Genomic DNA, 26,381 nt, shown 5'->3' with positions numbered 1-26,381 from the left:
AAATGTACATCTGGTTTCATAGCTGTTGCAGTATGTTATCTTATCCTTACCTGCACTCTGTGGTAGGAGCAATGAAATGGCTCCCCCTTATATTGCCACTGAGAGTAAACACAGAGCTGACTTGTGAGGTCAGAGAGCAAAATATGTCAGCTGCTGTAATTTCACTGAGATCACGAGAGAAACTTTTCAAGAAGACACAGTATAGTCTGAAAAAAGCCCAGTTTGCAAATTATTAATGGCATAATGAAAAGTTTAAACTTATATCTGCAGTGACTTTTTTATATGTATTAATGATACATACATGTAATATAAATTTGGACTCATACATGTAATATAAATTTGGACTCTACACACTCTACAATTTGAAACTTGGTGAATTAAGGAAATATGCCATTAAGGCATATTAAGGCAACCGGCCCTATGTGCCTTTTGACTGAGGAAGCTGGAAAACCTGGAGAAAACCCACCCTGCCCCAGTAACACACTCTCATCCCAAGTCATCACATATCGCTGCTTTGTCAGATGACTTTCACTCCTACGTGTTACGCATTAGGTATCCTCCTGCATTTGTTGTTGACGTTCCCTGATGTCGCATGCAACATGGGGATGTCAACAAAAGCACATGATTTGGTTTAGAAAAGAAAAATACGAAAAGTGAACACCCAGCTCCCAGCTCCCAAATAAAAGTCTGAGGTTTGTTGGACCCATCCAACACCCCTCCATCCTGTCCTATAGGGTTTCTTTATTGAGAATAATTTCAATACCGCCAGCGTTCCCAACTGACAAAGTATTATATTGCTGCGACAAGTTGTCCAGCCACGTTATGACCAGACGCCACTCATCTGTGTTTCATGCTGCAGCAAAATGTGGGTTTTTATGTCTGATGCACTGAGAAAGCTGGGGTCTTTGAGGACTGAATGAGTACAGACTGGACATGGGGAGAACCTGCAAATTTCACACAGAAGGGTTTCGGCTGGCATGTTATGCTCTAGGTATCCTTCTGCATCTGCTGATGGTGTTCCAGGATGCTGCAATCAGTGCCAGGATGTCAACAAAAGCACATGGTTAGGATTAAGCAATAAAGCCACTGGTGATTAGGTTTAGGGGACAAAAGCACATGGTTGGGTTTAGAAAAAAACATTGTGTTTTGGCTCTACTGTACATTCGTACTGCATGTGAACAATTGGCTCCTGGGTGAAAGTACTTGGTTTGTTAGACCCATCTGCTCCATAGGGACACTCTAGCTTCTTATGTCATGTCAGTACTGACAGTGTTTCAACCCAGTGCCATGCAGCGGCATATCATATGGCCGCAACTGGTTCCGTCCAGCCACATTATTCACTGTCACCACCCATCCAGGTATTATACTGCTCCGCCAGGTGCCATCTAGCCAACTGGCGGCATATCATAACACCACGAAGGTTCCGTCTGGTCGTACTGCAAACTGGTGTTGCCCGGAAGTCTATCATACTGCCACAAAACGTGGCTTCTGGTGCTGTTGTCCGATGCCAGAGCCACAGACAAAGCAGACGTATTTGACAACTTCATAATGAGAGCTGGCTGGGCCTTCAGTTAGGGCTAACCTCTTTGCCTCGCAGTAACTGACGTCTTTTAGAAAATAAGAGCCCCATCTGAGATGTTATCCAAAGGAATTACACGCTTATGATGATAGGCAGAGTGTGGGAACACAAGAAAATGCAAATACTTTCTTTTACACAAGAAACATAACAAGCCCCTATACCTGGAGAGCTTTGGGCTGATTAAAGATTTAACTCCATAGTGGTGGAACAGCTGGCCATAGTGACACACATTCCTTTATTTATCATAGCCTGCTATTGTTAAAACATCTGCCACCCTCTATTGATTCTTTATTTTTGGACCGTTTATTAGTCTCGGACTGTAGAGTGTACTCTGGGCACAGACAGAGCAGCAGAGCTCCAGGTGCAGTAACAGTGAACCTGAGTCCAAAAGTTTGCCTTCACTTGCCTCTCTGCAGCTGCTCCTCTCATCCAGCATGTTCTCATTCTGAAGTTGTCAAATACCATTGCTTTGTCAGTGATATGGGTATAAGATACTGGCGGCAAAAGCGACCTTTGGTGACGGTAGGGTACACTGCTAGGAAGTGTCAGTTTGAAACACGGCTGGACAGAACCTTTTGCAATGTTATAATATCCCGCCAGTCAACTGGACAGCACTGGGCTAACAGCATGATATGGGGACAGATGGCATCATTTGATAACACGGCTTGACGGAGTTTGTGGTGGCCATATGATATACCCTACTGGTAACAATATAATATAAGGAGCTGTAAACTGCCTATAGGGTGGGTGGGAGGGGTGGTGGATGGATCCAACAGGCCGTGAACTTTCACCCAGGAGCCTGGTGTTTGCTTACTGTACGAATGTAGAGCCAAACCATGATGTTAACCTAACCACATGCTTTTGTTTCGTAATCCTAAACATGTGCTACAGTTGACATCCAGGTGTTGCTTGTGGCATCCCAGAATGTCAACAGCAGATTCAGGAGGATAGTTAGAGCGTAATATGTAGACATGAAAGTTCACTGACAAAAGGGCGATATGTGATGACAAGGGATGAGAACGAGTTGTCTTATCCATCAGTTTAACAAAACAGTTATCAACCTTGTGTAGCCCATGTGTTCATTTAATAGATTATATTTCACCAAAAATCCCCTTGTTCCCATTTTGTTAGTGTTTTAGAAAAGATAAGATAAGATAATCCTTTAATAGTCCCACAGTGGGGAAATTTCCAACATTGCAGCAGCAAAGGGATAGCAAAATAGCAAGATAACTGTGCAAAATAAACTATATTAATAAAGTACAAGAACATGCAGGATGAAGATGAAGGAAATAAGCACAGAGGACGACATAAACAAACAATATATACAGTATTTACAACGCCGAGAAACTCAACAGTTAAATAAAGAATGTTCACAGTTGTATGGGTGAAAGTGAAATTGCACTTGTGGTATTAAGCTGTACAGGTGGAGTCAGTTATTGTTGTGTGTGGTCTACTGGGAGCAGTGCTGGTTGTACAGTCTGACTGCAGCAGGGAGGAAGGACCTGCGGTAACGCTCCTTCACACACTTGGGGTGAAGCAGTCTGTCACTGAAGGAGCTTTCCAGTGCAGTCAGGGTGTCATGCATGGGGTGGGAGTCGTTCTCCAGCATGGATGACAGCTTAGCCATCATCCTCCTAAGCTGTCATCCATGCTGGAGAACGACTCCCACCCCATGCATGACACCCTGACTGCACTGGAAAATGAGCAGGAGCTGCTGCAACAGGCTGCCCCTCGCGCGGCGCCATCTTGTCAAAAAATTTTTTTTGCTGTTAAATAACTGTTTTCTGTAAATAATTTATATAAGGGAGCTTTTATTTTGATATTGGTATTTTATTTTGGCAGTCCCGATTTTCTGGTCAGACATCACTTCCCGTGAATCCGCAGTATTTTCCTCAGTTGCTAGATACATCCATGTGCTAGACGCACTCTTGAGGAGAGGTGAGGCTATGCAATTGTTCTTGTTTTTGCTGTGTAAAATGTGTTAAAAATGCTAAATAGAAGTACAAATATTACTTTGTACAAGTCGCCAACTTTATCCTTTGCAATCTAAACACAACGCAGAGGGTATAGCAGCATGGCGTGTCAGGCCAGACCAGCTAAACTTGCATCTCAGACTGCTGTTGAGGGAAAAAAAATAACTCATGAAGAGTTCTGCCCATGTTGCATTAAACACTGCCTGTACTTGTAGCACAGTTAAAACCATTTTTCTTCCTCACTGAATGCTTTTTCCGTGCATCCCTTTTATGATTTGTGCACTTCACCAGACAACTTTATCTACATTATTTGCTGTATTTGTCAAAGAAAATAAATAAATATCAAAGAAATTGTTTAGTTTAGCCAAAGGAATTAGAGAAGGATAAATAAATAAAGTACGATTTGTTTAGTCGTACAATGTGTAACATTAAATGCATTTGTCCTCACTTTAAATGTGTGTTCTCAATCACTAAAATAATAAACAGAGTCAGATTTGTCTTTTATTAATTTGTCAAGGTAATGGAAAAGGGAAGCCGATATTAAAATTCTCAGGATTTTATTTAAACATCTTACCACTCAATTTTCACATTTTCCATCAAATTAATTTTATTTGTTAGGGAATTACAGAAGTTTTACACAGACCCTTAAAGACTTGAATTTCCTATACTTTTATTTCATTGTAAAGGACATCCATTGAAATTTTTCCACATTTTTTCTATTTTAAAGGAAAATAAATTGTGTTTTTCTTCTACATCAGCAGACCAGATTATAGTACACATATTATATAATAAGGCTTTAGGAAAAAGATTTTTGGGAAAAAGGAAAATATTACATATCTGAAGATACACTTACAGTACAGAATTTCACACTGAGCAAAGTGTATCTATATGTTTTTCCTTTTTATTTCAAATGATACATGTGCAACTGTAGTAACTCTATTTATTCACAGCAATGATTTTGTTCATATCTTAAGGCAGGATGTGTTATTATTGTGATTATTTTCCATTGTCTTTCTCTCAGATAGTTTCTGCTGTCACAGTTCTTATCATTTATTAGATAATTTACAGTAAAAATCTCCAGAAAAGGAATGACCTCAGCTGTTGTATGTGATCCGTAGTATTTTTTAAAAGATCTGTAATGCTCATACATATATATTGTAACTGACTGATGAAAGTATATGTTAACATCACATGACAAACTTTTTAATATAAGGATCATTTTAATTGAAATGATTAAATCATACTGGATTTGAAAGTCAACATTATTATTGCCTGTACTTATATTAACTAGGGATGCACAATATTGGATTTTTTTGATATGAGATACCAATGTCGATATATATATATATACCAATTCCCCACGCAATTTTAGTGATCATCAAGTCTCTTCTATAGTGGAATTAACATCATATTATGCATACTCTTATTATGATAGCCCACCTGCAGATGGCAACATAAAATACAATTCTTGTTGGTGTTTGTAATATTAATTCCTTTTGCAAAATAGGAAAGATAATAATTAATAATTAAAAAAAGATATGCGTTTGTGAAATCTGCATATTGCACAATTCCAATATTTCATTTTAAAGCCAATATCTGCCGATACAGATGGCCTGCAGATATTATAGTACATCCCTAATATAAACATTTGAAATATAAAGGTTTATTTCCCAGCATGGATGTGAAATATCTAATATGAAAACCAGAGCTGGTTACATTTATGTTGAACCTGCATTTCTTTTCAATAACATTAATATGCTCTGCTTGAGTTCTGTTGATCTCAGTCCATACACTAATGGGTCCACAAAAGGGGGACCAACTAAAACTGACACACCAAGAGCCCTCCTCATTAAAGGGGGTGCACTCTCAAAGCGATGAGAAACCAGTGTAATGACAGCACTGATCTCTAGGATTAAATAAACAACTAAATGTGTACCACATGTCTGAATGGCTTTCTTCCAAGCTTCAGGCTGATTAGTCATAATGCATGTGCGTAAGATCTGAGCATATGTGAACAATATTACTGACAGTGGTACGCTTTGGAATATGATTAAAGTAAAAACCCCAAAGTAGTTCGTTGCTCTGGTGTCCTCACAGGCAAGTTTCAGTAATGTTGGATTGTTACAGAACAGATCTACTATATTTGTCCTGCAAATTTTATACCGTTCAAGCAATAACATCAACAACATTATCACTGAGATATTTACAAACCACAAAGAAAAAATTATTGTAAATAACTTATATGGAGTCATGATGGCATTATACCTCAAAGGACAACATATAGCAACATATCTGTCATATGCCATGGCACCCAAGGTCAGCAAGTTTCCTGTACCATAAACATGAATCACAAAAGCCTGAATGACACATGCAGGATGAGAAATCTGTCTGTTCTGTGTCACCATGCTGAAAAGAAGCTGAGGGAAAAAAGCTGTAGCACCCACCATGTCACTAATGGGCAAGTTGAACAGCAGGATAAACATGGGCTTGTGTAGCTTTTTACTCACAGCAATAGTTGATAATACCAACAAGTTGCAGAACAAAATAACCACATACAGTAAAGTCCCAAACAAAAATGCTGGGTAAATATCTGTATCTGATAGGCCCAGCGTTTGTAGTGTTAATAAAACTGCAGAAGATGCATTTATGTACATAATTAAAGTTCTGTACACTAGTATGTTGCTTCTTCTGTTAAAAAAATGCCAACAGATGAAGAAACAATTTTTCAGCTGAACAAAAGGAAACACATTACAAATGCAACCTCTGTTTAACAAACAATCTTAGATTAAGTGCTATGGATTAATTCAGATGTGCCTGTGATATCTTACAGTACCTCTGCCAATATATATATGTTCTCCTATTCTCCTTTGCATCTCAACCGTGTTTTAAGGTATAATGTGAAAGACTCCACCTCTTACTGGTTTAAGGAAACCAGTGACGATGTATGATGCTGCGCAGTTTCAGAACTAGAGGGGGAATGCATGGATGACGTTATATTCATACTTAGAACATAATAACTCAACACAGTAAAAACATGCAAGTAGCAGAAGATTTTTATTTTGACAAACTTAAAGACATTTTCACTAAGATTAGGGAAATGTGATTTTGGTCAAATGTAATAATAAAGAAATATTGCTGTAGTCACTACAAGTGGATGCTCTATTGTAAAATTGCCTATTTTGGCAAAAGCAAAAAAAAAAAAAGATTTTACTGATGCTCAGTATCTCCTGTGCAACTTGTCAAGTATGTTAATTGGCAACATTTCCTTGTTCTGATCATAGAAAATGTCATTTGGTAGGCATTACATGTTCCTCAGATATGTATTTGCTCTTTAAAAGTGGTTGTATATAATATACACATCTGTGTCACTGTGTCCTTCCAAGCAAACCTCCCTCCTAAAATTAAAACAGTGCTGACAGCCTAGTGACTGATGACTGGACAGATGCAGGTATTATTGATCATCAACAGCAAATTTCACTCAGATGTCATCATAACTACGCTTAATCCATTAACCATCTGTCTGGTTATTGGTCCGAAAGTTCAAAATATGAATTACATTTCCATTTTGCCAAGAAGAGGACCACATCTTCCTTCCACCTTGGAAACATAGCTATAGTACGGCCATTTATAAATCAAAAAGATGCAGAAAAAGTGATTCATGTCTCTGTTTCAAGCCGTCTCGATTACTGTAACGTACTTTTTACTGGGTTACCGGAAAAATCCACTGAGAGACAGCTGATTCAAAACTCTGCAGCTTGGCTGTTAACCAGATTCAAGAGGAGAGAGCGCTTTAGTCCAGTTTTAGCTGCTCTGCACTGGCTTCCTGTAACATTTAGGATTCCTCCTCCTAACATACAAAGGCCTTTATGGAGAAGGACCAAGTTACATCGCTAACTCTCTTGTTCCTAAATTGCCTTTAAGAACATGGCAATCATTTGCAGCTGGTTTATTGGAGGTTCCCAAAAACTGCCAAAAGAAAATTGGGGATGCAGCGTTTGTCAGTTACGCCCCAAAGCTCTGGAACAGACTGCCTATAGATATCAGAGAAGGCGGCTCACCCAAAACATTTTTTAAAGAGAACTAAAAACTTATCTCTTCACTTTAGCCTTTAACCAGCTCTGATTCAGCTGCCTTTCATTCTGCTTTGCACATGCATACTGCTGCACGTCTTTAAGATGTTGTTTTTTCATTGATTTTATGCATTTTATATACTCTATTTTTATGCTTATTTTATTAATAATGTCAGTATGTTACATTTTATTTTCCATTTTATGTAATGCATTCGTGCACTAAATTTTTATCCTTATTTTATCTTACTTTCACTGGTATTATCAAGTGGAATTGAAGATGCATTCCATGTATTCTATTCTGATATGATTTGATTTTTTACATGCACGTTTTATTATGTCTGTATGTCTTTTATGCATTTTCATGTGAAGCACTTGTTGCATTTAATTTATTTCTTGTAAAGCACATTGGGCTGCATTTCTTGTATGAAAGGTGCTATACAAAAGAAGTTTATTGTTATTATTTTTTGCAGTGGTCCACAAAACACAGTAAAAAACAGGAGGTCAGAAAAGTATTTTGGCTGACATTTTTATTAGAATATATGGGGTGCCATCTTGGTGCCTGGTGTGCCAACAACTTCTCCAACTTTAACGACTATCAGGGTACTATCACTTCTGTCCTTGTAAATTAATCTAATTACTCAATACACCTGATTAGATCAGTTTGTTCTTGGCTCTTTTGTCTTTCCACACAGCTCTCTAGTTTAGATGATACTTAGTTATATCTAGTATTTAATGTATTTATAACACTTATTTAGGGTGTCAGTATCACCAATGTTACAGAACATGTCATATGTATCTGAATGTTAATGTATATGTGCTGCAAATCTGGTGATTGAGAGAACGAGAATCCTGCTGTCTCTGGTTTATTACTGAGAAACTAATGTTGAGTTTCCCAGTAAAACCTCTGTAGCTACATGTTAGTTTTGCAGGATAATGGTTTACTTTACTTGATGGGGCACAAAAAGGTTTTGTAATGATGAGATAATCATGAAGTAAGGAAGGACTTTGTAGTATGTACGACAGTATGATGTACCACTTACGCAAGGGTGCATGGACACAGTTATTAACATTTAAGTGATTAATTTTGTGACACACAGCAGGTGATTCAGAGTTGATCAGGAACAGCTTATCAAGAAAGGGATCAGAGGGTTGATTCAGATATCTGTGTAGTACAAAATGATTCAGTGTTATTGAATCTTCAAGTCGGTCCTTAATTCAGAGTTTCTCAAGTATTACTTATTAGTGATTACTAGACCCATACTGCAGTGTGACATGTATTGTGAAAACAAGGATAAACCATTATTTTTGCCTTATGCAAGAAGCTGTTAGGACACACTGTTAGGATTTCTTTTTTTATAGTTTTGATTAAATGATCAAACAACATGAGATAGGTTTCAGCAGAATATTTGGATTTTAATAATGGACCACACAGAAAACATCAGCTCATCTTGTACATGTTGTATACATTAGTTTCTTTTGGATTCTGCAATAATTGCAGTATGACTATTGGGTATTAAATTATTTAGTGCACGATAAGTACATGGAAAAAATATATATATATATATTAAATGAAACATACGATCAAGTAAACATGAAGATGATAGGAACAAAAAAAGGGTACTATAAAAATCTCAATAAAAACTGTAATGTATGAATAATTAATAGTTATTACATGTTAAGACTATGAGCAGTTTGATATGTCCATTTAGAATTATACACCATTGTACTTAAACCACAAAAGGAGTTGTAAACACCAATGGAAACACAAATGAAGAGATCATAATTGAAAAAAACAAAACTGTAACAAGTATAGAAAGTCAAATAATAAATTGATATATTTGCAGTAAGATGCATACAGTTTTACTCATTTTATCATTACCAAATGCAAGATGTTGACACTATAATAGATATGATGTGTCATTTACCAGACAAATGATGCTCCCCACCTTTCACAGAACTGCTGTAATGCAAAAAAATGAACAAAGACATCAATTAATACACCTCAAATCCAGAGTGAATCTTCCTGTCTTACACTAGAAAGCATTTCCCTACAGAATTCTGAGTTCCCACAACACAAAAGCTTTTGACGGAGGTTTTAGGTCGTTTTTAGGTTAAGACACGTTTTACTTCTATGCATAGTTGAAAGAGAGACTACTTGAGATAACACAGTGTGATCGTTAACTATCTTGTGTCAGCATTTAGAGAGATACTCTGTTTTTTAAGAATCCCAGAAGAGTGTTTCGTATTTCACTCGTATACAGCCCATATACTATTGGATTCAGAAGCGGAGGTACGAGAAATATAAGCATGCCCATTATCTTTTGCAAGTCAGATGAGACATTTTTAAACCTGTGAGATAAAATTGTGAACGTCCCCACAATCTCAAATATGATTAATATGAGCAACTGCGCAACACACGTGTTGATAGCTTTCATCTTTGCCTCAGACCTCCTTGTGACCACACACGTGATCAGAATCTTCACATAGGAAAATGCCTGAATGGACACACTCACAGCCTGCATGACAGCTGTGTTAAATAATCCTATGATGTTGTTAAGTGTTGTGTTTCCACATGTGAGTTTGAGTAGAGACGGGTTATCACAGAACACATTCATGATCACAGATTTGCACCTGGGAAGCCTTGTCTGTAAAGAAAACAGTGATACAATCAAGATAAAGTCGACACCCCAAACGAGAGAGATTATGAAAACAACAACTCTGGGGGTCATGAAAGAGCTATAGCGTAATGGCATGCAGATGGCAGCATAGCGATCAAAAGACATTGCTGCAAGAATAAACAAAATTCCACCCCCATACATGTGGAGTAAGAAAGCTTGTAAAACACAGAGAGGATAATAAATCGTATTTGTCTCAGTAACAATGTCTGAAAGCACCTTTGGGAGCATTGCAGTTATGCCAATCAGATCATTGAGGGGAAGACTAAACTGGATGAAATACATAGGCTTGTGAAGGTTTCTTTTCAGGATGATCACAGTCAACAAGGTCAGGTTGCAGAAAATAGCCAAAAAATATATTGCAATGCCGAAAAAAAAAATGGGGTACTTTCCTCCAGCTGGAATAACAAATGGGTTGAGGCTTAACTCATAGCTGAACCCAAAAGACTTGTTGTCCATTTTTTTTCTCAGCTTAGTGTAGATTGATATGAAGAAATTACATTGCTGGAAATCGCATCTAAAGCAGTCATAATTTAGACAGCATGTTACGTTCATGGAAGTCCGACAGTAGTCGTGTGAAGTGCTCTGCCCATTGTACTTTATTAAGTGTTAACAGACCCATCATTTACGTCACCTTTTACCTCTGGGATTGTCATCAGCTTTGCAAAGATGAAAAACATCATGATTAGTATGAGTATTCAATACTTGAGTATTCAAATATGAGGTTCTGCCGTATCTGTATTTAAACAAACTATTGAAATCCAACAAGTATGACAGGTGATTTTAAGTTTTTTTGTATTAAATCCTCTGTTAACACTTAATTTGGATAGTCAGGCTGCAGATAGTTTATGGAGTACCTGTAAAATGTCAACAGTGTATTACTTTTACAGACTATACATATACTCTTTAGATCAAGGAGAAATTTTAATTTCTTTTTTTAAAACTGTTTTTAAAAATGACTAATAAATCTACCTTGTACCTAAACATCTACAGACAAAGTGAAACAGCTAAAATGATGAATCTCAGCTAATAAGCTGCTGAAATGTTACAAATACTGACCTAATTTGTCAAATACTGAGGCTTGGTCAGTCGCCCTACACGTCAGACTATGACCATCTAGGTACCCCTACAGCATCAGCATTAAATGTGCAGTAACGGCGTGTCAGTTTATGCTAGTTACATCCATTGTGTCTTTTCAAATAAACTTCTGTTTGACTGGAAATGCACAGTTTCTGCTTATTAAATGCATGCATACTTTTTTCAAAATAAACTTAGAAAGTAGTTATATAAAACTTTGTTTTTAGCTTTACTTCCTAACGTTTAGCTAGCAGAAGTACATGGTTAGGTTTAGAGAAAAATATGGTTTGGCTTAAAATGAGTATGTTTGTTACTAACATAATTTTACATCACATGATATGCTAGCATGGCATTTAAGTAACTATTGTTTGATTTCACACGGGGCACAAACAGCAGGCTCTCAGGTGAAAGTCCAGAGTTTGTTTGACCAACACTATGGAAGTTCCCTGATGTGTTTCATACCCCGTGAAAGTCTGACACTGAGGGCCACTGACCAAGCGTCAGTATTTGTCAAGCTGGGAGGGAGACAGGACTGATTATTGCAACTATAGCAGTAGTATCTGATATGATTTTGTTTTTTTGGAAATGCTGATCTTTAGCCGATTTATGACCAACTGCATTAAAACAGAGAGAGAATCAATAGAGAAATGTATTCAATAGAGATGGAAAAAGACAAACAAAATGTCTGTTGCAGTATTCAGTTTACACATTTTTAAGATGACCAGTGCCGGCAATCACAACCAGTGCCTGGCCTTTTTCATGACGATCTTTCACCCCTATGAGTAATAGAAAGATATTGAAGACAGTGAAGTTAGGTTTCATCTTAAATTTAAAAAAAAAAAAAAAATGATGGTACCAAATAATGGTCTTCAGTCTTTACGATCTCAGGTCCTTAGTATACCATACTTGTTTTTTCTTGATGTATCCCCGTTTATACACTGTGGGGAAATAATTTTTAAAAAAGTTTGTCTTTTTACATTTTCAAAGTCACTTTAAATGGTTAAATTTACAGTGTGTCTGTTTCAGAGTTTAAGTTTCATAAATCCAGCACTAGAGCTGACTGTCATTTTAATGGTGTTCATAAAGTCCTATATTAGAGCCACATTTTGGCCTACGGTACTGCTGGTAAGGCCTGGCTGGAGTGAGAAATCTTGTTCCAAACTTCTCTGAAGTCTTCTGTATCGTGTCCATATTTTCATCTAAAGGGCTTTTGCAACAATATTATTGTAACTATGATACACTACAAATTGGCAGAGTTGCATCAGCTCTGTGCATCGTTACTCTGTCATAACACATTTATTAGTGAGGCCCTTTGAGATACAATTAAATGATGTATTATTAACTGTCTCACATTGTAATTAATCCCTGGACAATTAGTAAACCTCCAGTTGATGATGATATTTTCGCTGTTTGCTAATGAAGGATGTTGTTTAATAACACCCAAGGGAGACTGTGACTGATGTGATGTGAGGCTGCAGGTGACATAACAACTTGTAGACATTTGTTTCCTTAACTTTAATCACTAAATATGTTAATATGTAAAACATTTGAAAAGGTTAGATACAAATTGGAAGTTTAAGAATTGCAGCATAGGTATACTTATCTGTTGTTTTTTTTTTCATTTATTTACAATGCTTTGTAACAACAATAACAGCAATAATAATAATTTTATTTATTTAAAATTAAAAGCTAATAATAAATCAATAAGGAAATGTATAACATATTAGAGTTGCACTGCAGCCTATTCTTATTAGTTTTTGTGTCTCAGGAAAAAAATTCTTATTGAAACAGAGCAGAGAAGTGGTCACATTAGGCCTTTGGGGACAAAGAACCTTGTTTGTGCACACAAAAGAGCTGTTAGGACAATTGGACATTGGAAAAGACTAATCATCTCACCCAAGAGAAATGGACATGTTGGACCCTTGAGTTGCTTTGATAATTGATTTGACCGTCTAATTCAGGGATACTTTACTTGCTCTGCCTACGGGCCCACTTTTGCAAAATAACAGATGTCCAGGGGTCAGTTATTAGGCACAAAACAATATAATAGAATATTTATCAAATAAAATGAATAAACGAGGACAATCCAGTCAAAACAGCCCCGCGCAGGTGATGGTAAAGCATTGGTGTTTCAAGAATTTAAGGCGAATTGAATGTACCCCAGACCTGTGTCAAGGAGTTGTAACCTTTTTAATAAACAAATGCTATTTTGATGCTTTTTATGCACTCTTATTTACATTCAAAGCACCAAAAAATCCCAGTGAGAGTAAAAAAAAATCAAGTAAATTAGAAAAAGGTTGGAGGACTAGATTTGGCCTGCGGGCAGCAAGTTGAATATAACTGTTGTAATGACCTTCTGTGGTCTCTCTCCTGAACAACAACAGAAATATGATAATAATCACGATAATTTTGTGATTAGTTCTGATGCCTCTCAGCCTAAGTTCTTTTGTTGTTAAAAGGGGTTACGTCTCAACCATAGACTGTATATAAAGATGGACGACACGCCCTCACTTACACCTGCTATGCCTACGTGAGGCTAAAATATCCAGGATACTGGTACTGACAACTAACTTCAGTGACTGAAACCATCTTTGTGAAAAATATATTTGGTGTATACTAGTTTAATTTGGCCTATGTCCCATTCACTAACATGGAGGGGCAGGCCTTATGACCTATACTGCAGACAGACACCAGGGGGCAATCAAGATTGAAGTTACACTTCGGGGAACTGTCATGTTGTCCATCTTTGTATACAGTCTGTGGTCTCATTCCAAACGCTTTCAGGTTAGTTGAACCATAAAATGTCCTGTAAGCGGCTTATAGGTCAGATTTGCTACGTAATCGAATTGAGTGAGTGCATATGACTGTAAAGCTGGTTGTAAATGTATACTATGCAGTGTCCTTTATTTTTATTTACACATAAAAATATATTTCTGCATCCTAATATTTTAGCCTATAATATCTATCATGGCTGTATGACTGTGGGACTTCTAAAGGGCTTTAGTTTATTTTATCCTTGCCACTTTTAAATGCAATAAAAGCAAAACTCAAATAAGAGTGCTTTCCCTCCATGCTGACTTCAATTTGAGAATGTTTGTCTCAATGCTGGCCAACCAATTGCTCACTTAATATCTTAACTGTAACACTGATTTGAATAAAAATGAGATAAGATTAAATTATGTTGTGATGCACAGATTACAGGTACTGAGACACTGACAAGTATGACTTCTCGTTGTAAACCCTGACTGTTTTGCTGACATGTAATTGTACTATGATTTATTATTTTCAAGTGCAACTTATGTCCCCAAAGGAAAACTTTGCCAACTTTTTTATCTAATAAGATAAAGTTTTCAGTCTGCTCATCTCACCTCCTTAATTTTTATTACAGCAAAATGTATCTAGTGGACTAGTGGATGTTATAATTCTAATTACACTAGGCTGAGTATGATTTGTATTTGCATTTATATATATTATCATTTATATTATTTAGACAGTCAATACTTGGGGTATACGTATTGATACAATTTTGTCATGCAAAATATTAAAATAATATGCTGTATCAATTTTTTCCCAGCCCATACCTGTGACCTCAGGGTTTTTTTAGCCCTCACTTGACGAAAAACTCTGTATCTAAATATATTAAATTAAATATCAAACTAAGATTTAAAGCCTGCTTTTGATAAATAACACACAGGCGCTGTAAAGGGCAGTGGTGTGAACTGATGTCACTCACTCACGCTGAATATAAATGAAATCAAGTTCTTGAAGCTGAGTTTAGATTTCCACCTCCACAAGCAAGGAACTGTCATCTTGAATCATCTTAAAAGGGTTGCACCAACATATAACTCTGTGACTGTGTCTGGTTGAAGGTTTTATTGAGCATTTATGCTTATGAATATATTGGCTTAAGGTCAGCGTCATTGTGGTGTGACATTAAATGTAACTTTAATGTACATAAAATAATATATTTGTGCTTAATTGCATGTTTGTACTGCAATTGTCTGTGCCACCACAGAACAAATTTGTGCTCAGATGATTTAAGTATTTCTACAGGACAAGGAGACTGCATTAATTGTTGAAAAGTAAGTATTGTCTGCATATGCAAAGCATTTATAACTTTTTCTTTAATTATTGATGTTTTTATTTTGTTTAGTTATTGTAAGTATTGCATCTATTTTACTTTTTCATGTTTCTTTTTATACCTCTTGGTGTTACAGAATAAAGGGTGTCAAATATGCCTCCTAACATCTTTTTGTCATATTCGTATACATACTATTTCATTTTGTTTGTTTGTTTGTTTGTTTTTTACATTTTTAATCTCTACACCTAAAGCATCTGACATTTTCTTCTCTTTTATGTCTTTCAATTTCAAACAGAATGGAAAGCAACATGACAAGTGATATCCTAAAGATCCAAGGCTTTGACATCTCTCCAGAGTTCACATACCCTCTGTTTTTCTTACTGCTGTTTGTTTATTTCACCCTGCTGTTTTCTAACATTGGAGTTCTTGTGCTCATTGTCACTGAGAAGAGTTTGCATCAGCCCATGTACATTCTTTTCTGTAATCTGTCTGTCAATGATCTAATAGGTAACACAGTCCTGCTGCCTCAACTGATGGCTCACATCATCTCAACAGAACGGCTCATCACCTACAACCAGTGTGTGGTTCAGGCGTTTCACAGCCACACATTCGGATCAGCCTCACATATGATACTCATCGTTATGGCCATTGACAGATATGTAGCAATATGTCATCCCTTAAGGTACAGGTCAATTATGACGACCAAAACTGTTATTTGGCTGTCAGCGAGTGCATGGGGTGTGTCATTAGTGCTGGTGTCTGTTCTGATCGGTCTCACTGTGAGACTGTCCCGTTGCAGATCAGTTGTACAAAACGCCTACTGTGACAACGCATCACTGTTCAAGCTCTCCTGTGAGGATGTGTCCATCAACAACATCTATGGGCTCTTTTTTACTGTGCTGCTGTTCAGCTGCTCAATGGGAGGCATTGCTGTCACCTATTTCAGAATAGCTCTTATCTGCTGGGTGAAGAAAAACAACGAGTTGAAAAACAAAGCACTTCAAACCTGCGCCAGCCACCTCGTTCTTTATCTCATCATGCTCTGGTCAGGGTTTTTAACAATCATACTGCATCGTTTCCCAAATTACCCAGACTTGAGGAAAATTGCATATATTTTATTTCATGTGATCCCTGCTAATTTGAATCCAATCATTTATGGGATGCAGACAAAGTCATTACGTGATAAAATTATCCAAATACTGCAAAGAAAAGTGACTCCAACCTGATAGCCTCTCTTCTCTGTTCATACTTTGAACATAAAGACAGATACTTGTTTTCACTTTTTACACTTGTCCTAAAGTCTGCCTGTATCTGATACAAAAATAGGTTTTAAAGCCAGATGTAGTTTCAGATGAAACAATAACTCAACTCTTATTTAAGATGCAGTGCTTTCTGCACACTTTTGTTGTATTTGAATTTCAGATGTGCTTCAGTTTCTTAAAAAGAAAAAAAAAGAAAAAAAGCCAGGTAAGTGCACAATTGTTGTCTCGTTATCAAATACCATATGCTTTGTGGATACATTAGCACTATTTGCAAGTTAAATGTATCCATTCTACAAATTGTCATCTCAAAGTGTGAAGGCAATAGAACTAATGTCTGTTCTCTAATGCCAGTTACAAGCTCTCTACCAACCTCTTGTGTCTTAATGCTAGAATAGCATAAAAATCACGATTTCTGTTGACTTTGCATGAACTGTTCCTTTAAAAAGTATCAATATGCATAAGATTAGTGTATATTCATGTTTTTTTTTCACTGCGTTGAAGGGATTATGGTAATGCTTCAAGTTGCATAATCAGACTAGAACTCAGAATAAAATGTCAAGACTGTGTGTCACTGCAGTACAATAATCAGTACAAAAATACAAAGGAAAAAAAAACAACTTTAACCTGTTATGCAATGTGAGAAAATCAGGTCAACTGTGTCAGGTATTTTTTTAAGTCCCCTAAAACCTACTTTTATCTGAGAGCTTTTCCTGATTTTACTTGAGTTTTAATAAATTTTCTTTTAACTGTCTTTTATTTATGTATCATTATTATTATTATTATTATTATTATTATTATTATTATTATTATTATTATTATTATTATACTATTTACAATAATAATAATAGTAATTGTTGTTATTATTATAAATAGTCATATAACAACACACATACACTTTTTGGTCCTAAAACTCCAAAGGATGTATCTTCAGAATATCTATCTATCAGAATGTCCAAAAATAACAACTATTTGTTTGATCATGTGGATATGAATTAGTGAGATACATATTTCAGTGCAATGCAGTCACAGTATATGTTATAGTTCATGAACATACCTACAATTTCTCAGGTGAACATAAACTTTTCATTCAACCATTCACTCAAGTTTCACAAAATTATTCTGAGAATATGTTGGTATGATCATGAATTTGTACATTTACACTGTAGTAGGCCTGTTTTGAAACAATTGAATTGTTGAATCTTAACTAAGATGCTGTTAAAATGTTGAAAATTAGAAATGGTCTGTGACAGACTGCACAAATAAAGTGTTATCCAGAAAAGCAGTTCTCTAATTGACAATACACATTTCTCAATTAGCATTTCTAAATCAAAACAGATTCAAAAAAACACAGTTCTGCTGATAAAGCGTTGGCTTCAGAATAAAGAGTTAGGGCCCATTTTGCAACATTAAGACCAGGGATAATACACATCAAGAGCCAAGCAAATGTTAATGGTCCAGGGGATTTAAGGGATAATCCATTTGAGCTACACTGAGACATTGTTCTCCCTGCTCTGAGTTTATGTACAGAGGCTTACCTTGTGTTTATCTCTTGATGTATCAATTCTCTCGTCTGTAAAGTTTCTCTCTCTATCACTGATTCATGTCATAAGAGTAAAAATGACAACTATTCTACCTCCTCCTAAGGTCGATTATGGTCTATTACATGTACAAATTATAATTAATATTAACTCCCACTGACACTAGTGTGTTTATTTATGTGTATATTTTAAAAGTTTAACTAAATTGAATCAGTAAAATAGAGTCACATTTTCATTTTGTCTGGAAATACAATCTACTGGAACCTCAATGTTCTCTGTGATGGAATCAACAGAGCAACAATATTCTACCCAGTTTGTTGTTGGTGTCATTGTTGTCCTTTTGTAATCTTGACAGTAAAATGATTATTTGGTTTCAGGACAGCTGTCAAGCAAGATTTCCATCCAATATGTGTGGAGCAGCAATGAATACCATAATTATTTGTCACTTTTTTATGTTTCTTTTTTGAATTCCTTGACTTACTGTTTCAGACGCAAGAAATGTACAGAAGCTAAGCAATATTTATTTATTTAAAATAAAAGCACAAAATTGTGAAAATACCATCAGTAGAAAAAAGTATTGATTTGCCAACAGACTTGCTATGTCCTGACTGAGCTTGGTAACTTTTACACAGTGTTGGGACAAAAGTTGGGAAATGTAAGCTGTCAACAACAAAACTCATAAACAACAAGTTTGTCAAAGACCTTACTCTACATATAAATAGGACAGCAGTAGGGTTGGTGATGACAGCCTCCAGTAAAGACTATTTCCAACTGGATAAAGTGTAACACTTAAAGTTGAAGTGGATAGTTTGATTTTGTCTTAATTGAGCAAAAATCCCAAAATAAACTTTGAGAATATTGTAATTTAAGCAAACAAACAGAAAACTATACCTCTGTACCTTCTCTTGGCTCAGTTTTCAGGCTTTAGAAATCTAGTCTGTGATGTGACACTCATAGGTTATTTCAGTGAGAGGGCGTTAGTATTGGCTGTTCTACAAATGCAGCTGTGTGTGCGCGACCATTTGGTGAGAGCCTGATTCAATGATGGAAAATCCTGCAGAGAAAGTTGCTAATATATATACATATACATATCTGTGTATGTGTCTGTGTGTGTGTGTGTGTGTGTGTGTGTGTGTGTGTCTGTCTCTATATATACTAAAATACTGAGCCTGAGTCCATTTTCACCTCCTTATTTGACTGTTCATGGGCAGGGATGTATGCAGATTGTTGACTAGTGGGATTGCGCTGTCAGTTTACCATTGATTGGCATTCATGAACATACACACATGCCTACAGTCAAATCCGAGTTTTCCATGGCGTTCATGGATCCAGTGTAGGATTTTAGTACCGACATGATTTATTTGCAAATCTGCTTGCAGATTTACTCATGTTTAATGAATGGAGCCACTGTCATTAAAACTATCCTCTCAGATCTGCAGTTAGATGGCTTTGCCCATGATAAGGAGACTCATTAAAAACACCATTATGAAAAATATCCACATGAAGAAACGGTCTAAAACTTTGGCTACTTTCTTCCACTCCCCAGTCCTTTTCTGTGTGGCCCTCTGATCTCTGTAACAGTTGGCTATGTACTCAATGTTACGCAGTAGCTGCTTCTCATTGCTTTGACTGCTGCAGGAAACCTCCCTGTCTCCTCTGTCCCCATCACTCACACCTCCCTTCCTGCATCTCCTCTGACACCCTATATCTCCACAGTCCATGCTCATGAAAACGCCATTCTTCCAAGTGCTGAAGTTGTTGGTGGGATTCCTCCCAATTGAGCCTCCTGGGCTCATCATCTGATTAGTGTCGTCCCTCTCCTCTGCGGGAATGCAGCCCACTGTCTCTTGTCCCCTCTCCATTTTGAAGACACAGTCCTCTCTGCCTGGTCCTACCTGACCGTTCATGGTGCAGTTGGTGTTCTTTACAGGTGGGGGTTCCTGTTTCTCCGGCTGTGGTGACAAGCAGTTCTCCCCAACTTCATACACAAAGCACATCCTGGCCATGTACTGCAGAATTACTTTCTTGGCCCACTTGGGAACGGGTTTAGCATCAGGGCCACAGTGGTGTATGTTCATGATGAAGATGGTCAAAGCAGTGGAGGCTGTGATCATGGTCATCGTAGCAATGTAATACTTTCCTGTGGAACAAAATAAGACAGGGAAATCAATTTACAGTTGGAACACGGTTGGATCTGAACCCTTTTATTACCCTTACCAATAAGTGGCACATTCTCTGAGGGTGGCATGATCTCTGCAACCAACAGCTGAAAGACAGTGAGTGCCAACATCACAGTGACACCCAAAGAGACCTTCTCTCCAGAGTCTGCGGGCAAGTAGAAGCCCAGTGGAGCCAGGAAAGAGATCATCACACATGGTATGAGCAAGTTGAAGACATAAAAGGACGCTCTTCTCTTCAATTTAAGTGTGTAGGTCACATCGGGATAGGGATCAGCGCAGCAGCCATACAGAATAATATTCTTCTTAGCCGGCATACCCAGCACTTCCCACTCCACATTCTCCACCAGATCGGCCAGGTCAGCACTCTCCATGGCGTTCAGAATGTCCAGCTGGTTACCATTATAAGTCCAGGAGCCGTATGTGAACCTGCACTGCTGAGCGTCGAAGGGGAAGAAGGACACGTCCACTTTGCAGGAGCTCTTTGTGATTGCAGGGGAATCCCACATTATTTGGCCATCATGCCGAATCACCACATTGGTGTCCATGGGACCGGTGAAATGATCATCAGCACTGAAAAAACAAAGATTTGTCTGCAGTAGTGCTTACATTCATATGTAGAGCTTCCCTGGAGTAGGCTGAGAATTTTTAAAAGAAGATTTTGATCAGGATACAAAGGCACAAGTACACCAACTGAGGTAAGAGTCAACACATTTTAGAGAGTTGTACTCATTCCTCAGTGTTGTGTCTGCTTTTTATATCTTTTCAGTAATGCTAAGTGTTAACATGTAGTTACTGTACACAGAATGGGCTGTTAACCGATCATCATTGTAAGGTCATAAGAGGCATCTCAAGGAATCCTTGCTCCCAGGCCTCATACCTTCTTTAGTGATACTTCCTTCCTCTTTCTTTGTCATGAAAATGGTACCTCTGATTTTGATTTCATTTGAGTATGTGTTAGGGACCTTGTTTCCTGTTTCACCTATCTTGTTGATTTGAACTAAAACCTCTCCTGGACCACAGTCCGGACCAAACAGCCAAACCCTGGTTCAACAAAACTGTCCGGATCAAACTGAACCATGGTTTGATTCTGGAATGAAAACATTTTTTTTAATGGACTGTTGGACCAATTACAGGAAGTTTGAGGAAGCTATTGACAAGTGATAAGAGCACGGTGGCACCTCAGTGCACTTTGTGTGTGTATTTTATATCTCCACCCAAAGAGCACCTCACACAGACTGACTTTTGAGTCCAGGAGGCGCTCCTTGTCTTGCATTCTTGCATTTCACTTTGTGTGAGTGTTTGAATGTGGTTTAGCACCTAAGAGAGTGCCTGCGGCTACGCTCACAGCAGACAGGTGTTGGCAGTCAGCACAGAGGAGAAATTAGTAAAATTAAATTAGTAAATTAGTAAAAGGAGCAGTAGCTCTACTCCAAGCTCCTCCTGGATATCCAAGTTCCTCACCCTATCTCTAAGGTTGAGCCCAGCCATCCTCCCGAGGAAGCTTATCTCAACCGCTTTTATCCGCAATCTAATTTTTTCGGTTACTACCCAGAGCTCATGACCATAGGTGAGGATTGGAACATAGATGGACTGGTAAATCGAGAGTTTCGCCTTCCGGCTCAGCTCCTTCTTTACCACAACAGTCCGACGCAACACCCGCGTCACTGCGGATGCCGCATTTAACCATCTGTCCATCTCACGCTCCCTTCTACCCTCACTTGTGAACAAGAAACTGGGATACTTGTACTCCTTCACTTGGGGCAGTAACTAACTCCCCACCCAGAGGGAACAGTCCACCATTTTCCAGCAGAGAACCCTGGCCTCAGATTTGGAGGTTCTGACTCTCATCCAGACCGCTTCACACTCGGCTGCAAACCGCCCCAGTGCATGCTGGAGGTCCCGTGTGATGGAGCCAACAGAACCACATCATCTGCAAAAAGTAAAGACGCAATTTTGATATCCTCAAACTGGACCCCTTCCTTCCCCCAGCTGCACCTTGAGATCCTGTCCATGAAAAAATCACAAACAGGATGGGAGACAAGGGACAATCCTGGCGGAGGCCGACACCAACTCGGAACATGTTTGACTTCACGTGTTTGACCTCCTCCCACACCAGAGTGGGCCAACAACACCCTGAAGGCCTCCTTCTTCAGCCTGATGGCCTCCTTCACCACTGGTGTCCACCAGTGGGTCCTTCGGTTGCTGCCATGACCCTCTGACCACAGCTTCTATACAATGTAATGTAACAAAAAAGCAAATCTTGGTTTGGACCTTGGTTCATACTTTCAGGTGTGAAAAGGCCCTTTATTTTTGTTGTTCTTGTCATTACTTCTGTATATAAAAAGCAGACAGAGGCCTGGACACTCCTTTAAATAATGGCTTCAAGGAATGTTCAGCTTGTGCCTTTTATACTAACCAACAGGAGCCACACTAATAACTGAATGATTAACCCAATACCAGTCCGACCTACTTGTTATATAGGACTATATCAGGTCTCCATACATAACTACTAGGTATGCGGATGGTATCGAGTCCGTCGTAATCATCTTTATTCCAATTTAGGTGTGCATCAACCCACACTTGCCGTATCCACAAATATGCAGTCAAAATTTGGTTTCGCTCATCCTGTAAAACATTGAAAGTTATGGAAAATAATTGACAACATATTGCGGGTAAAACAGAAATATGATTGCATTTGAAAAAAAAAGGGGGGGGGCATTATTGTGTGGGTATCAGCACAGATCTTGTGATGACTTGTGTGTGACCATGTGGTGTTTTACCATGTCGATAATTTGTGACAGTGTAACCTGCAGGGTCACATTCAGTATTTTGTTTGTGTCCTCCACAGGCCTCAGTGCACTGGTGTAGTCGGTGAATAAATCATTCAGGAGCTTCTGAGCGAATTTTCCCTGAGCACACCAACAGGCTAGGACAGTGAGAGAAACCATATACAGTCATATTGCTACTACTGAATTTCAATTAATGACATCACATTAAATTGATTTCATTTTTTTTCTCAGGCAAAATTAAATATTTGCTCTAATTGACATTCTTATGTTATATTTTCTGGCCAGTAACATTAAGAGCAGTGATGTTGATGTTGATGTAGGAAGAGAGGGACAACATGAGAGAAAACGTGAATGTGTGACAGATGGTGGAAGGATGACAAAGAGTGATGTCAGGCTAGACTGCCCTTCTATAAAGCTTTAGAGAAAGATCAGGCAAATCTGCCATTAAGTACAGGCAACAATTTACTCAGACTTTGTACGTTGAGTCAAGCATGTGCTGACTGAATGCTCTATAAATATCAAAAAATGAGCATAAACATTCATGTGCTTATTTTTTTCTTCAGGTCATTTTCTTGTAGCTCATAACTTCTATATTCCTCCTGTGTTTTTGAAAAGAAATCAAGACAGTTTTCCCAGGCTTCAAAGGGTTAATAATTCCAAGTCACTAGGAACTCTCATATGAGATGTATGAATAGTTTTGAAATAGAAACAGTTGTTTAGGGACCTCTGGCGGCTCAGTGGGTGAGCAGGCACCTCATATATATGAAGGCAGTGTCCTTGCTACAGCGGGCGAGGGTTCAATTCCAACACCCTTTGCTGCATATCATCCCCTCTCTCTCCCCCTTTGACACTATTAATCTTCTATCCTATCCAATACAGGCAAGATGCCAAAAAAAAAAGATACGCTAGTTTATATTCTGACTCTAGCTTGTTTCCTGTATCAACAATGGATATGGGCTGGCCAGATGTCGACTTAAAACGCTCTTTTAATAAAGCCTCTGAGCTGGATACAAAGAAGGTCTGTGGGATTATGATGATGGCAAATCCCTGAACAACTGGCTCCAAGTTCATGGATTCTGGGCAACGGTTTACGTGGAAGAGGAATAGGAGGAAATGGATGATCTGTATAGGACATACAAGGGGAACTCTGCACATTTTCACAATTCTTACATGTCATTTCCATGGTCTAAGACAGTCCAAAATTATAAGTAAACATGAACAACTCTCTCCCAAATCAAAAAGCTAGAGGGCAAAAACAAAAACTTGTGATTTCATGATATATAATGCCACTGCACTGACAATGAATTAGGAAAGATGTTATAAATGACACAGAGCACCCTGTTTCAGGACTGAGAGCACTGCAATAAAAAATTATTTGGGTATTTAAAAAAAAAACTATTTGTGGATCCACAATATCAGGCTCCCATTTATTGTTTATGCAGCTATACATGTGACATCACAAGACTGAGATTTACTTCTTTAGTTTCTGGCTTTTATAGCTCATGTTCACATAATAGTTTGAAAATAGGCAAACAACAAACTGTATTTCTTAATTTAAGTGGCATTCCCCTTTAATAATATGAGCATCTGCATTGATATACAATATTTTAGGTGAACATTATTAATGTCTTGTTATCATATTTAGGCCTACTGGCACTGCGTTGGAGGTTTTAACTAACTTCAAGTTGCAACTGACACAATACAATTTATATATATATATATATATATATATATATATATATATATATATATATATATATATATATATATATATATATATATATATGATACTTTAAATGTCGAACAAAAAATAAAATGAATGCAAACTTACTTGGCAATATACTGACAAACAGAAGCAAGCGAAATAAAGTTTGGACTCTCCATCGTTTCATCTTGCTGAAACAAATTTTGTCAATCCAAAGACCATTTGAGCTGCTGTGTGACAAGTGTCAAGTAGCATTCAATGGCTGTCCAAAACAGACACGAAAAACAATCAGACTGAGTGCGAGTGCAGCGTGAACTGCACCAGGTCACCAAGTGCGACTGGTGATACAGAGAAAGAGGAGAGGAGAGGCGGGGCAGCACCACATGTTAACAACATACACTACAAACATCGGATTCATAAATAACAAATCATACACGTAGGTTACAGAATGTCTCTGATAGGATATATTTATGAGAAAAATAGTAAAATTAAAAATCAATCCTTTTTTTTATTCTAGTGCAGCACCACGGACAGCTCCCATGCACTGTCGTTCCCTAATACCAATACGGCATGATATGTTTTTTTTACATAATGATTTATTAGTGTCAATCGGCACATTTATTAGCCACATTATGTGATGTGTGCATCATCTCTGATGCACTGACGTCGCATCCTTAGCTCTCTCCATGGATGTATTATAAGGGAAGTCCGCTCACTTTCTCTTCCGGGTGCTGATGTTGCTCGTGCACTGTATTTTTCTTCTGCTATCTGCGTCGCACGAGGAGGAGAATGTATCCGCGGGCCTGGTATCATCCTCTGCGAGCGTTTATATGAAATTTAGTGAGTGCAAAAACATGTCGCAGGCATTTCAGATGGCTGGGGGTTTCCGATGTCTTTTCAATACATTACACCCTATTATATTCAGCTCCACCCGCAAGCCTGATATCACGAGTGTTATTGTAATAGCGTAGTTATTGATAAGCCAAGCGCGTGCAGTTTGTGGCAACTTCGATATATTGGTTAACAGTAAATCAAGTGAAGGTAGGTTAATTTCTTTTTTTTCTTATTTTGTCAGTAAATGCATGCATGTGGAAAATATCCCTAAATTGTTGAAGGAATATTGACAGCATATATATATTTTCATTCATCTCCATAAATACCTAATATGTAGGCTACATTCTATTACACTGGGCCACTATTATGGCTGTTTCATGCCTTATTTCAGACCTTGTTTTAATTAAGTGTAATTGTGAAACAGAGTGTGTTTTTTTTTTACACATCTACACCATGACGTGTTCCTGTATTTTTATTTTTAGCTATTATACATTGCTATTATCTTTTGTTGTTTGTATGATTTTATTTCTTTTTTTTAATTATTTGTTTCCTTATTGGTTGTTTTTTAGTCTCTTTGTTAATGCTCGGCATCACTGAAAATCCCTCCATTGAGTCCTC

The 26,381-nt window shown here is 37.7% G+C and overlaps 4 protein-coding genes across 4 annotated transcripts; 1 reads left to right on the top strand and 3 right to left on the bottom strand.

Annotated features, from left to right (window-relative positions):
• Nucleotides 1–5,270: 5,270 nt before the first annotated feature.
• Nucleotides 5,271–6,206, bottom strand: LOC121943815 (putative gustatory receptor clone PTE01). Its single transcript, XM_042487434.1, has one exon. The coding sequence runs from the start codon at nucleotides 6,204–6,206 to the stop codon at nucleotides 5,271–5,273; it is 936 nt and encodes a 311-aa protein (XP_042343368.1).
• A 3,614-nt stretch (nucleotides 6,207–9,820) lies between these two features.
• On the bottom strand, nucleotides 9,821–10,756 carry LOC121943734 (olfactory receptor 52B2-like). The gene has a single exon (XM_042487337.1). It carries the CDS (start codon nucleotides 10,754–10,756, stop codon nucleotides 9,821–9,823), a length of 936 nt encoding a protein of 311 aa, XP_042343271.1.
• A 5,007-nt stretch (nucleotides 10,757–15,763) lies between these two features.
• Nucleotides 15,764–16,681, top strand: LOC121943469 (olfactory receptor 52N5-like). Its single transcript, XM_042486987.1, has 2 exons — nucleotides 15,764–16,091; nucleotides 16,221–16,681. Exons 1-2 carry the CDS (start codon nucleotides 15,764–15,766, stop codon nucleotides 16,679–16,681), a joined length of 789 nt encoding a protein of 262 aa, XP_042342921.1.
• A 3,013-nt stretch (nucleotides 16,682–19,694) lies between these two features.
• On the bottom strand, nucleotides 19,695–25,125 carry LOC121943228 (neuronal acetylcholine receptor subunit alpha-9-like). Its single transcript, XM_042486701.1, has 5 exons — nucleotides 25,056–25,125; nucleotides 23,216–23,361; nucleotides 22,906–23,060; nucleotides 20,473–21,005; nucleotides 19,695–20,395 (listed from the first exon to the last, which is right to left on the bottom strand). Exons 1-5 carry the CDS (start codon nucleotides 25,114–25,116, stop codon nucleotides 19,695–19,697), a joined length of 1,596 nt encoding a protein of 531 aa, XP_042342635.1. The 5' UTR covers nucleotides 25,117–25,125.
• Nucleotides 25,126–26,381: the final 1,256 nt, after the last annotated feature.

This window comes from Plectropomus leopardus, chromosome 5 (assembly GCF_008729295.1).
Source record: "Plectropomus leopardus isolate mb chromosome 5, YSFRI_Pleo_2.0, whole genome shotgun sequence".
Classification (NCBI taxonomy): Eukaryota; Metazoa; Chordata; class Actinopteri; order Perciformes; family Serranidae; genus Plectropomus; species Plectropomus leopardus.
Note: the sequence above shows the minus strand (reverse complement) of the source record. Positions and strands in the feature narration are given on the sequence as shown.